The 14,805-nt window shown below is 34.9% G+C and overlaps 1 protein-coding gene across 8 annotated transcripts in view; it reads right to left on the bottom strand.

Moving 5' to 3' along the window:
• USP25 (ubiquitin specific peptidase 25) overlaps positions 1–14,805 on the bottom strand; it is a 142,550-nt gene that overhangs the window by 80,260 nt on the left and 47,485 nt on the right. For all 8 annotated transcript variants that reach the window (XM_074389475.1, XM_074389474.1, XM_039480513.2 and 5 more), the window contains one exon: positions 2,575–2,737. In XM_074389475.1, the coding sequence (XP_074245576.1) occupies positions 2,575–2,737 (163 nt within the window). The remainder of the gene's footprint in view (positions 1–2,574; positions 2,738–14,805) is intronic.

The raw sequence follows: 14,805 nt of genomic DNA on the forward strand, positions 1-14,805 counted from the left end.
CTAAATTCCATCCCCAAGAAAATTTTGTAATCAAAACGTTACAGTAAATTTACCTCACAATTAGAATAATTTCCAACTCACTCTGGAAAACAAGAAAACCTCCAACATGAAGGTATACTTTTGGCCCAACTTCTCATTCATAAGTAAAAAGTCCCTTTATGATGGCAAAGTATTGTATCTCCATTTATATCTAGGAGTTAAGCAATAATGGTAGAAAATCTTTTAAAAGACTCTACTAAAAACTAAAAGCTACTTAAAATAGTTTAATAGACTTTAAAATTACCATAAAAAATAAAAATTCAGGTGATCTCCAGACAAATGTTTCTGCCACCTACCATTTTCCACAATCTGATGCTTAATGTTTTCCACTCCCTCAAGTCAGTATCTTATTAGGCCATTATAACCTGAATTTTTAAGCTTATAGGTTACTTCTTCTAGATGTTTAGATTTCACAAAAAGAAAAAAATAAATAACACAAGCCCTTTTATACTTGCCTATGTTAGGAGTTAAGTAGCCACTAAACTTTAAAACTACTAGCTCTTAAATAAGCTAGGCATTTATTTGAAAGACAATTTTTTTCCTAGCCCATTCCCTCTATCTCAAAAAAAAAAAAAAAAAAAAAAATCTAAGGAAAAAAGAAAAGCTAAGATCAGCAAACTTAGGGTAGAAATAGACTGTAACTGTATCAAGTTTAAACTGAGCTGCTCAAAGAAGTTTATCCTGTGAAAAGAAAAGATCATTATCCCTATACCAATATTTATCATTTCAAACAGATCTTCCCTACAAATACAGGATGGAGAAATAAAAACCAACTATTCTAATCAACAAATATTATTTATAAATACTTTATTTCTTCTTATACTTTTCTAAGAAAAGCTTCTAATCAATGACCCTCATTTATGTGCCATAATAGTGCTGAGACAGCATCTACTTGACCCAAAACAGGCAGCAAAACATGTTCATAATCACTCAGTTAAGAACTTTAAAACTATACTTCACATTTTAAAATGATGTCTAAATTATAACATGTACAAACCTTCTTAACAAATAGATCTCTTAATAGGCAATAAGATGATCTAAGAAACTCTAATGCAGGTGTCCCCAAACTTTTTACACAAGGGGCCAGTTCACTGTCCCTCAGACCATTGGAGGGCCGCCACGTACTGTGCTCCTCTCACTGACCACCAATGAAAGAGGTGCCCCTTCCTGAAGTGCGGCAGGGGACTGGATAAATGGCCTCAGGGGGCCGCATGCGGCCGAAGGACCGTAGTTTGGGGACGCCTGCTCTAATATATCAAAATTTTAGATATTTTTGGCATATAAGTAAATAAAGAATGCATAATCATGGCTAGAAGCAAAGATACTACTATAGATTTATGTTAAGATGCTAAGATTTCTTAGCGTCTTAATATCCTGGAAAATCCAGTAACATCGAATATTACTTATTAGCATGCACAACATCCTATTAAAGAATGAGGTAAATCTAGAAAACAAAGGAAATCAAATTATATAGTAGTATCCACCAGAAGCAAAAACAAAGAAAAAGGTGAAAACTGTAGCACTGAAGTATAAAAAAAGTTAAAATTACAGATTAACTAGCAAAAACAATTAACTTGTAGAAAATGAGCCAAATAACCTGTTAGTTGCCTTAATGTCTTACGAAAGTTTAAGTTGTCACACACACAGGGTTGGAAAGTTACAAAATGAAGATTTATTTTGAATATAAAAAATAGCATGCATGGCCAATGAAGTAAAAGGCATTCATCAGGAACATGAAATAATAAGCTATAATTCAACTCTCTTACAAAAATAAACATAAAATATTAATTTTCCTAAAAATAATAAAAATTAAGGACATATTCGTAAATTTTAAAGTTTTGCTATCTGATGAATAACATTATCAATATCAACTGAGAATTACAGAGTTTTGATAAAACTTGTTAAAACTGTTTCAAATTGAGAAGATGGATATCTACACATACAAATTTTTCTTATTTTAAATAAGCAGATCAAGAAACATAACATTAAGGGATTTCTTAGTAAAAAGACAATGTGTTATTCTTGATTTATCAATTTTTATTCACATCATTTCATATGCAAACTGAGAATCATTTGCAAATCTATACCAACCTCAAATAAAATGTCCCTTCTTGTTAAAAATTTAAGTGTCTATAATTTTATAAATTACATTGTCTAGTATATACAAATAAATCTGCTCTGACCCACAAAAAGCCACTTCTGATTTCAAACTTGGTTACAATGCTTCCATAAATCTGCAGAGAAATATATACAAAAATATTTTCACCAAACAATTCCTAAAAGCAAAGAGAGAGGCTGCATTGATTCCAAATAGGTGAAAGGCATAAGTAATGATATACTGTTAAAAATACATACTTGAAGTGAAAAGTAAAGCATGATAGAAGGATACTGAAATCCCCAAGCTAGTTCATTAGACAAGAGTATATTAAAAACTTCTCTGTACTTACGTTTAAAATACACAGCTTAAACATGACCAACCCACTTTCCATTGCTATCATATATATCAAATAGAACTGAATAAAAAAAGATCCTTACCTGGATAACAGCACTAAACCAACAAGTATTGCCAACATTCTTCAGCCCAACAGGAGCTTTGTCCTGCCTTTTTCTATCATAAGGGTTTCGAGAATCCCTCCAAACTTCTGTAGGTGTCCTCTTCAAACATGCTTTATTCTCTGCTATGCTGGCTTCAAGAACTCTTAAGCAATGGTGGGAAAAAAATATATAGCATTATATAATGGTGTATCTCAGGCAATAGCATACCACACATTCTAAAAGCACTTTCATTACATAAGATCTGAATAATGTATTTGAAGAAGTAATATTTAATACTAGCTTTATTCAAATAGAGCTTAGTTTTAGCAGTGTCAATGCCAATACATAGAGAAGTGTACCCTTTTTTTCCTAAAATGAAATTTCAACCATAAAATGGTAGTGTTATATAATACAAAGTACAGTAAATTGCATGTCAACAAAAAGATATTTAGTACCAAGAATATAGGGCCTAGATGAATTTTCTGAGAAATAACTGTTAAAGTACATATTTACAATGTAACATAATGACTATTTATAACAATCACTCTGAATCAAGACAACATTAAAAACTGAACATGTTGCACTTTTGCCACTGACCACTGAGTTCCCCTTCTACAAAAAAAAAAGTTAAGTGAGTTAAACTTAATGATTCCTTTCAATTCTTGAGATCTATGTCTCTATGACAGCCAAATAAAGGAAAATAAAACCTGTATGTTCACTGCTTTGCCCAAAAGTTTACCTTTGGAAAAAAATAATGAAATGTTAGAATACATATTAGAATAACAAAAGATTATTAACCTTTCCAAAATAATCTCACCTACAGAATATCTTGAGTGTATCTAAACATGGCAAAAGTAACACTAATTTGCTTAAAGATGTTTCTTGCTCCTTAGCATGCAACAACATATAATCGTAACTGAAAAACCCTGGTTTCCAAATATGATCTAACCAAGCATTTTGCCTGCTCAAGAGATGTGTTACCTGCTACTTGGCTTCAGCCAAAAATTAAAAAAAAATAAACCTGTTACTTACTATTCTAACTCAGCATAAATAACATTCAGGTATCTTAGCCCAGTTTGTGTTAATTACCAGAACCTCAGCAAAGATTAGTTTTTTTCAACTTTTTGGTTCATCAAGGAAATCTCGTTCATTCTACACCACTTTTACTCTAAAGATTTTATCCTGTCAAATTAATGTCAAAATAACATTCTTTTATCCTTAACAACAGTATTTATAACAAGACATTAGATACAATTAAATCTAAAGTATCATTACTTAAAACATACCACGTGAATACAGAAGTCAGTCTTTGGAAATCAATAAAACGACACATTTCTTTAAAAAATGGGTAACAACATGATATGTTAAAATGTAAACTTGTGGTTAAAAGTAAACAGTTTACACTTCTGTCACATTTAAGAGCGACCCAACTGGGCAGCAATACTCTCTGCCCAAAAATGAACTCTCACAGGCAACCCCAGACTCCAGGCATTTTTCACTAAGATACCAGAACTCCCTGAAATATATTTGGTTAGATGAATTGGGGCAGAGGAAAACCAGGGAATATCTCTAACATTCTACTGTTACCAGAAAGCAAGCTTTCAAAAATACAAGAAAGAGATAAAGAGAGTCAACTTGACTCTCCTAGTGGAGATCCAGAAGGTCCTAAAGACCTTCTAACAGTTAAATTTTGCAGTTCAGCAGAATACAATAATAATAATCAGAACAAACTGAATTTGTACAAGACTAGTTTATGCTCAAAAAAGAAAGGTTAATGGCAAAGTATATAAAAAGTAATACAAAAGACTGACATAAAGAGGGCATATTTAACTTTATTGACTTTTTTAAATGGTAGTATTCTCATTTGGAAATTTTGTTCCTTTTATAATATACATGTACATTTATAAGTTTAGAAAGAGCAAATTTATTCATATCTTGGTAATCAAAAATAAATAGACTAACACATGGAATAAGTTCTGGGAAAGGTAGATAAAAACAATACCATAAAAAAATTTAGTACCAGTGATCCTATGTAAGAGCTAGAAGAGGTACCCAGTAATTGACTAGTACCATGGCAAGTAGACAATAATTATTTAAAAAGATAATTCTACAGCATATTCTAAAATATAAACTCGTCAAAAGTCTAAAAGAACCAGACATAATCCTGTATCTACAGCATATAAATATCAATCATTATATTTAACTTTTAATTATAACAAGAAATTCTTCTTAGTAATGGCAGCAGAGCAGATCACACATCATAGTAAGCGGGAAATGGCTCAAATATATATTAGTTACAGAAAATTTGAGGACATCTGACTTCTGCAAAAAAACCCTGAGTATATTTTTCATAGTCCAGATCTGGGCTAAGATTACTAAATCCCAGAAGGTCTTTTGAAATGTTTTTTTTTTTCTTTATGCCAAAAAACAATCTTTATTTTTCTGTTATATTTGAATAGTTGAGAGTATTACGTGCTAGAAAATTTTTTTCTTAGCATCTTGCAGAGAGTATTCCTTGAGTTCTGACTGAAATGTTTTAAGTATACTCAATTGCTTTATGCCCCTCTTTCGCTCTAGTAAAAAATATACACCACTTGATTCCTATGTTTACATACAAAATACGTAATGTAAACATCACATTAATATATTGAGATAATGTAAGCTTTTTAGTTCCTTTGCCTCTTCTCTCCCCACACAGGACTTGCAAGAATGTGTGGCCTCAAAGGTACTTTCTAGGAGCAAGCAACCTGCCTGCACCATTTGTCACACTATTCCATAAAGGAGGTTAGAAAGGCAAGAAAGTTAGGAATACGAACCAAGACAACATCTTCCCCGCATTCCTATATAACTTGCTTTACAGCGGTCAAATGAGGTACAAACTGTAACAACTTTGACTAAGGTTTCAGAGATACTCATTGCTCCTCAAAGTCACCTAAGATTTAAAGACAATAACCATTTCCTAAGTAGCTCAATTCAGTCATATGGTAGATATCATCATTCATTTTAACGAAAGTATGGGTTTTAAAGAAATAGATTTATTATAATACACCCTAACCATACCACATGGTAGAATTATGGTGCTAAAAAAGATGGCAGGTAAAAAAGGAATGCCATAATTTCGTGATTCCCTGAATTTAAACAAAATTTTATCACCAGAGTTTTAAAATGCCTCAGTAGGTCTCCTCCTATCATCTCCTCTTTGTTCCTAAAGATCTTTATAAACACACTTATCATTGCACCAAAAATATCAACCAGTAGGCCGGGCACGGTGGCTCAAGCCTGTAATCCCAGCACTTTGGGAGGCCGAGGCGGGTGGATCACGAGGTCGAGAGATCGAGACCATCCTGGTCAACATGGTGAAACCCCGCCTCTACTAAAAATGCAAAAAACTAGCTGGGCATGGTGGTGCGTGCCTGTAATCCCAGCTACTCAGGAGGCTGAGGCAGGAGAAGTGCCTGAACCCAGGAGGCGGAGGTTGCGGTGAGCCGAGATCGCGCCATTGCACTCCAGCCTGGGTAACAAGAGCGAAACTCCGTCTTAAAAAAAAAAAAAAAAAGAAAAAAAAAAAAATATCAACCAGTGTCTCCAACCAGTGTCTGAAAGTAGAAACAATAATCTGTCGTACCTCTAGAGGAAACATTATAAATGGGGGCAAAATAAGCTTTTTAAGTAAATGGATGATTAAGATATTACATGCTGCTACTTCTTGGATGGTTATTGACTTGGTTGGTTATGAATTGACTGACTGCAAAAAACAACCTCTAGCTCATAGACTGCTCTATTGCTACACCTGATCCCTTTATATCATCTAATACAAGCACCATAAATCCAAACTTTTGTAAAGCAAAATCCTGCATAAGCATTCCTCCCTGGCCTTACCAATGATGCTACCCAAGCTCTTAAGTATAAGGCATGCAATAGCTAAAATCCAGGTATTACCCACTGGTAGAGGTAAAAACAATAATAAAAATAAAACAAAATAAAATAAAATAGAAGCAAATCTCAGAGAGCTCAGATATAGCCTATAACAAAATGTGGCATGTTGAAGGGTAAACTCATAAGCCACAAACCAAAACCCATCCTGACCTGTCACCTTGCTTTATCTTCTCAACATTGGTCATGACCTTGGCATTAAGCAATATAAAAAGACGACAAAATGTCTTGCTGCCTCTTTTCCTTCCACATACTACACTTAATGTTTAAAGCACTTACAAATGGTAGATGTTTATGTTTTCATTAAATTTTATTACACAGTGGTTTCCTTTGGGGGAGGTGAGAGGGTGCTATTATTTTATCTTGTTTTGTGTTGTTAAACTCCCTATAGCAATGATGTTAAAAATATCCTACTTTAGCTCACCTAAGCTCCTTTTTGGGAAGTATTACACTCACTAAAAAACATGCATATACTTTAAGCTATACAGATCAACTGGAAGGAAAAAAAAGAAAGGAATGAAACGTGTTGATTTCCTCAAAAAGCAAAAACAAAACTAATGGTATTTTAATTGGGATCAAACTAAACTCATAAATCAATTTAAGAACTGACCAGATGGACAATGTCAGTCTTCCAATTCATGAAACTGCATATGTTTCCAAATATTTATGTATTCTTTAACGTGTCTTAATGATATTTAATCATTTTCTTCATGGAAGTTCTTGTATCTTAGATTTATTCCAGGTCTTGAATAGTTTTTAACAAAAATCAGTTGGCTGTAGGTGTGTCCATTTCTGCACTCTCTATTCTATTCCACTGGTCTATGTTTTTGTTTTTATACCAATATCATTTTTTTCATTACTATATTCTAGCAATATAGTTGGAAGTCGGGTGATGATGCCTCCAGCTTTTGTTCTTTCTGCTCAGGCCTGCTTTGTCTATTTGGGCACTTTTGTGGTTCCATATGAATTTTTAGGATTGTCTTTTCTACTTCTCTGAAGGGTCACTGGAATTTTGATATGGACTGCATTAAATCTGGAGATCACATTAGGTAGTATGGCCATTCTAGTAATATTAGTTCTTCTAATCCATGGATATATATATATTTCCATTTGTTTGTGTCTTCTATTTCTTTCCTCAATGTTTTATAGTTTTCAGTGTATAGACCTTTTATCTCATTGGTTAAGCTTATTCTTAGGTATCTTGATTTTTTGTAGCTATTGTAAATTGTTTTTTTAATTTTTTCAAATAATTCACATTAACATATAGAAGTGCTGATTTGTTATATTAATTTGTGTCCTACAACTTTACTAAACTCATTTATTAGTTCTAGCAGTTTTTTGGGGAACTCTTTAGGGTTTTCTATATTTAATAGCATATCATCTGCAGACACAATTTTACTTTCTCCTTTCCAATTTGGATGTCTTTTATTTCTTTTTCTTGCCTAACTGCTCTAAGACTTCCAGTACTATGTTGAATAAGATTGGTTGAAGTGTGCACCTCTGTTAGCTTCCTGATCTTATGAAAACATTTCTTCCCCATTCAGTATATGACCAGTTGTCGGTTTGTCAACTATGGGCTTTATTGTGTTGAGGTACATACTTTCTATATCTATTTTGAGAGTTTTTATCATGAAGGGATGTTAAACTTTGAAATGTGCTTTTTTGGTATCTACTGAAATTACATAGTTTTTGTTCTCTTTGTTAATGTGATGTATCACATTTATTGATTTGTCTATGTTGGAAAATCCCTGCATCTCTGGGATGAATCTTACTTGATCACAGTGGGTAATATTTTTAATATGCTGTTGAATTTGGTTTGCTAGAATCTTGTTGAGAATTTCTGAATCGAAGTACATCAGGGATACTGGCCTGCAGTTTCTTTTTGTTGTGTCCTTGCCTAGTTTTGAATAAGGGTAATGCTGGCTTAATAAAATGAATTTGGAAGTATTCCCTCCTCTTCAATTTTCTGGAATAGTTTGAGAATATTAGTTGTTCTTTAAATGTTTGATAGACCAGCAATGTAGCTATCAGAAACTGGGCTTTTTTATGTCAGACATTAATATTTATTTAATTCTCTTATTATGGTCTTCTCAGGTTTTTCATTTCTTCCCAATTTAATCTTGGTAGGCTGTGTGTGTTCAAGAATTTATCTATTTCTTCTATATTCTAGAATTTGCTAGTACACAGTTGTTCGTAAGTCTCTTGTGATCCTCTAATTCTGATCATTTGTAATGTTTCACTTTGTATGTCTACGTTTATTTATTTGAGCCCTTTTTTTCTTAGTCTAGCTAAAGGTTTGTTGAGTCTGCTTCTCTCTCCAAAAAAAAAAAAAAACAAAATATTTCAGTGACCTTCTGAATTGCTTTTTTGGTCTCTATTTGTTTACTTCTGCTCTAAGCTTTATTATTTTCATACCACCAATTTTGCATTTAGCTTGTTCTTGCTTTTCAAGTTTCTTGAGTTGCACAGTTAAGCTGTTTATTAGAAATCTTCCTTTGTTTCTGATGCAGGCATTTATTGCCATGAACTTCTCACTTAGAACAGGTTTCACTGTGTCCCACTGGTTTTGGTATAATATGTTTCCACGCTCCTTTGTCCCAGGAAACTTTCTAATTACCCTTTTAATTTCTTCACTGACCCTATGGTTATTAAGGTGCATATTAATTTCCATGTATTTGTTGGTTTATAAACTTTTTCCTGTTGTTGACTTATAGTTTTATACAGTTGTGATCCAGTAAAATACTTGATACCATTGCTAACATGTTCCTTACTGGACAATACTCCATGTACAGTTGAGAAGAATGTGTATTCTGTAGCTGTAATAGAAAACGTTCCGTAAATGTCTATGGTGTATTTTAAGTCTCATATTTCTAGATCATTTGTCTACTGTTAAAAGAGGGGCACTGAAGTTCCTACCATAGTTGTATTGTAGTCTATTTCCCCCTTTAAATCTAATAATATTTGCTTTATATATTTGGATGCTCTGGTGTTTGCTGCTCATGTGTTTACAGTTTTACTTCTTGGTGAATTGATCCTTTTATTACTACATAACGACTTTGTCTCTTTTTACAGTTTTTGACTTAAAGTCTACTGTATCTAGAAGTATGGCTACTTCTGCTCACTTTTGGTTTGCATCTGCATGGAATATCTTTGTCCATCCCTTCACTTTCACTCTGTGTTTATATTTAATGATGAGGTGTGTCTCTTATAGGCAACTTATAGTTGGGTCTTTTAAATCCATCCAGCTGCTCTATATTTATTTAATTGGAGATTTTAATCCACTTACATTCAAGGTTACTATTGATAGGTAATAATTCACTCATGCTATTTTGTTTTCTCATTATTTTGAAGATCCTTTGTCTGTTTCTTCCTCTCTTGTTTACTAACGGGGTTCTGTGGTTTTCTACAATGCTAAGCTTTGTTTCCTTTCTTGTTTGTCTATCTCCTATAATTTTTCTTGTAATTACCACAAAACTAACATAAAAAGTTTTACTGGCCGGGCGTGGTGGCTCACGCTTGTAATCCAAGCACTTTGGAGACCAAGGCGGGCGGATCACCTGAGGTCAGGAGTTCAAGACCAGCCTGACCAACATGGTGAAACCCCGTCTTTAAAAAAAAAAAAAAAAAAAAAAAGAGTTTTATAGTTACAACAGACTGTTTTAAGCTAATAACAACTTAACTTTGGTCACATAAAAATAATCTAGAATTTTTCCCCTCACTTCCCTACCCCACCACAATTTGTGTTTTGATTACCATAATTTACATCTTTTATCTTTTATGTGTTCCTTAGCCACTAATTGTAGCTGTTGATGTTTCTGATCTTTTTAATTTTAAACCATCATACTAGGGGACTGAAGGAATTACGCAGCACCATTATAGCACTGGGGTATTCTGAATATGATTATGGATTTACATACATTGATGAGTTATTTTCACGTTTTCATTATATTAATCATTCTTTCGTTTCCTATTATTTCCTTTAAGTGTTTTGTAAGACCAGTCTAGTGGTAATGAATTCTATCACCTTTTGCTTGTCTGGGAAGGTCTTTATTTCTTTTTCATTTCTTAAGCATAGCATTGCCAGATATATTCTTGGTTGACAGTTTTGGGTTTTTTTTCCCAGCACTGTGAATATGTAATCCCACTCCCTCCTGTCTTATGCAGTTTTCTGCTGAGAAATCTACTGATAGTCTAATGGGAATTCCTGTATATGTAACCCAATGTTTGTGTCTTATAGCTTTTAGAATTGTGTGCCTTTGAGAGGATTCTGGGGGGCTGAATTGTATTGGGGATCTCTGCATTCCTAGATGTCCATAACTTGCCAAGACTTTCTCCCAAGAAGTGAAGAAAGACACAAACAACTTATTTAACCAAATGGGTGATCCATGCCCTTCTTCTTCTTTCTCTGGAACTCCCATAATATGAATTTAGGTTTGCTTAATGGTGTCTGGTAAGTCCTATTTCTTCATTCTGTTATTTTTTTTCTTCCTCTGACTGTTTTATTTGAAGAGATCTGTCTTCACATTCAGAAATGCATTACTCAGCTTGTTCTAGTCTATTACTATGGCTCTCAGTTGTATTTACTTTTTTAATTTCATTCACTGAATTCCTCAAGCTCCAAGATTTCTGTTTGGCTCCTTTCTGTAATATCTCTTTGTCCAATTTCTCACTCAGTTCATGAACCGTTTTCTTAATTTTGTTAAATTGTATTCTATTTCAACTCAAGAATTTAATATTATCATTTTGAATTATTTTTCATGTATTTCATATTCTTTGGATTCTTTTACTGAAGATATATTGTGGTGCGAGGTTTCCTTGCTTTTTCATGATTCTTCTGTCTCTATGTTGGTATCTGTGCATCTAATGGACAACTGCTTTTTCCCATTTTAAAGAGCAGCTTTCAGAGGCAGAGGTTTTTTCCTGTTGATGTGTCCTAGGGTGCTGATTGGAAATGGTGTGTTGGCTTTGGTTCAGGGTGGACTCAGTAGTGTGGTCTCCATGCAGATTCTTCAGCTGGAATCCTCACCTGCAATGTCATGCAGGAGCCCATGATTGTGATGGCATGGTTTTTCTGGAGCTGGGAGCGCCAGACTGGTTTCTGGCCAGTCACATGCTGATGCAGCAGGCCAGAAGGCTGTAGGATAGTCTCTCATGAATGTCGGGGTTACTGCTGGGCTGGCTGTCAGGCCAGGGATAGATGCATGTGGGACTGGAGGCTGTGCATGACTGGTGACGTAGGGTTGAGCTGTGGATAGAGTGCCTCCAAGCCAGCTATAGGACTAAGGGCAGGCAACTGTGGCCCAACGGCTGTGCAGAATCCTCCCGTGGTAAGTACAGGCAGACAACCTCTGGGCCAGATGTTCAAGCTGGGAGCAAGTTCATGCAGGCCCACTGGCCGTATGCTATTCTCTCCCTTGGAGCTGGGCCATCTTCAGGCCAGCTACTGAGCCAGGGACAAGTGTACACTAGCCTCGTGGCTGAATGGAGCTGCCCTGCCATGCAGGCCTACCTGCTTCCCTGGGTAATAGCGAGCCTTGTGGGTTTAGGTATCAGGGTCCCAGTAGTGCCTTTGAGCCTAGGCTCCAAGCAGCCACGGTACTAGTACCATAGGCACTTGTGTGAACTTTGTGAAATGAAGGCAATGCCTCTGGGATGAAGGGTGGCTACCGGCCTCCAAGTGAGAATGCACTCCAGATATGGGCTTGGTTTCACAGTTGCCCCATTCCTTAACTGCCTGGGTCGCAGGGGTAAGGGGTATCAAAGGGGTTCCTGCTTTGGGGGAATGCAGCCACATGTGCTTTCAGCAACTGTTTATGCTGGACTGGGGGTCTGTGAGGACTGGGGAACTCTCCTGTAGCAGTGACTGCTGGCATCCGTGGTGGCGATGAAGACTGATGATTCCTTCCCAGGTTACCTTCCTCCTGGAGGAAGAGGAACCCCCTGGCTCTGATTCGATCCTGGCAGGGGAGATAGTATGGCAGAGGCAGGATGCTTTGCTCTCCTCCCTATGGAGCAATTCTTGACTCTACGCTCCATGGGGACTTTGCCATTCCCCTGGTGCTCTCCAGTCCATTTCCTCAGTCACTCCAGACAAAATAAACTTACTTGTTGTTTTGGTTCCTTTTTGTGAGAGGGATGAGTGCCAAGCAACTCTAGTCAGCCATCTGCTGACATCACTTCCCATCAGTCTTTTTAATTTTAGCCACTGTGATGTATGAGAGCTCTAATGTGTTCTTCGAGATGAAAAGAATAAAGCTTTTGATCAAGTTTGCACCACCCAGATCACCACCACATCTACAATCATGATACCAAAAATGGAATCACATCCACAATTATGATACCCAAAATGGAAACATATAAAAAGTACAAATTAAGGAACTCTATGTTTCTAATACAGAGACTACCACTGCTTGTCAGATATGTGACTCCTATCAAAAGTTGACTTGTGTATCTTGCAGTAAGGGAGCTCACATTGCATGGGATGTGACTCCTGACACAGGGACAGACTGACTACACCGACCAGTTGATCCCTCTTCCTGAGGATATCAGTGGTACCTCACTGTTGCTGATAACTTTTTCAAGTTAAACTGTTGCTGTTCATCAGTCACTGATGGCCACAACCTTGTGGCCCTTAAAACTAACCAATGTCATATTTCTACTTCTCCAGACCATCTATAATCTTGACATAATGCACCTTCTATCATAAAAGCCACTCAAAAATGGGATGATGGTTACTCGATGGCCCTTCCATGCTTCTTAGCATCCACAAGTATCGGGTATATTGAGCACTGAAATCCTCCTCAAATATCAATTTTAAAAGATTTCTAAATCTGTCTCCCTCATTCACTACTGTTTCACGTACCATCTTTAGGCAGTTCCCCTTCACAGCTGCTTCCTCAGTAATGATAAGGATTTTTTTTTTTTTTTTTTTAAAAAGGAGCTATACAGAGCCACTTCAAAAATTCAGAATTCCACCCTGACTATTCCTGAACATGATTCTCCTTTCTTTCCCCAATGGCAACTCCAAGCTGAAGATAACAAGAAATAACTAGCTGAAACACAGAATAAAGAAAAAAAAGACTCTGTAGTCTACCATTTCTTCAAATAATTGAAGGTGCATGTTCTTAGTAACAATTTTAGCTAGAAAACTTAGCACTATCTTCTAATGAGGCACTTCAATGTTATTTCATGGGGCAAGACATTTTCACAATAAATATGCCATAGACAGACACCAGTCACAATGTAGTTTATTAACAAATTTCAACTGTCCAGACTCCACTTGTGTCCCGGCAATGATAATCAAGAAAAAATAAATACAGCCAATTCTGACACTAAAAAGTATACTAAGAAATACTTTCAAAATGTTCTTCTTAAGAAATTTCAACCATGAAATTTAGAAATGCCACAGGATTCTAAGATGTAAAAAGATAGGCTTTATGTCATCTAATACACACAAGGTGGTACTCTAAATGTGTAACTTCACATTAAATTATGTCTTCTAAAATAGAAGAGGCAAATAATTTTGGAATTTTATTTGCAAAGATTTTCCCTATATGAACTTCAGTAATGAAGAAGGAGTTACTTTACTTTGAAACATAATATATAAATGTCTTCCTTTAAAATGCATCATTTTCTCTTTGGAATTTAGAGTTCTATACCTTAATAAACCCATAAAAGCAAATGTATCTCTGACAATGTTTAGCTAGAACTCTCCACATCCTCTTTTTCTAATACAACATGATTTACATACGTGTTTACTCAATGCATATTTCGCATTGAACACTCTTTTGTTCATTGCGGGTTACTGAACTTACACATAATTAAAATGACTCTTTTACTTCTAGAGAGTATAATTTTATGGCATTTTACACTATCCCAAATCTCTGTCATCTACAATAATATTTATTATTTACTATTTTTAAATTATATTAAAATGTAAAAGACTTAGAATGAAAAAAAAAAAAAGCATCATCTGAAGATATTTTCTTTTGCCAATCTGGATAAAAACAACTATCCAAAACAATATATAACATATACATTGAGCTGAATATCAAATTAGGAACAGCCTTCATCCCTTTTTATTCTACTTTTATTATATAATTAGTACATGTTGTTTTAATTAGAAAACAAACTATTGATACTAACTGGGTATATAAGCTCACAGACATTTTATTTCATATGTTCATATAAAAAACATAATTTTAAAAATAATATTTGTATCAAGTATACATTCTTTTTATAACCCTTTTCACAGAAATCATCATGCCCCTTACATATGAAATCCAATTCACATGTTTT

The sequence above is a fragment of the Saimiri boliviensis genome, chromosome 18 (assembly GCF_048565385.1).
Source record: "Saimiri boliviensis isolate mSaiBol1 chromosome 18, mSaiBol1.pri, whole genome shotgun sequence".
Taxonomy (NCBI): domain Eukaryota; kingdom Metazoa; phylum Chordata; class Mammalia; order Primates; family Cebidae; genus Saimiri; species Saimiri boliviensis.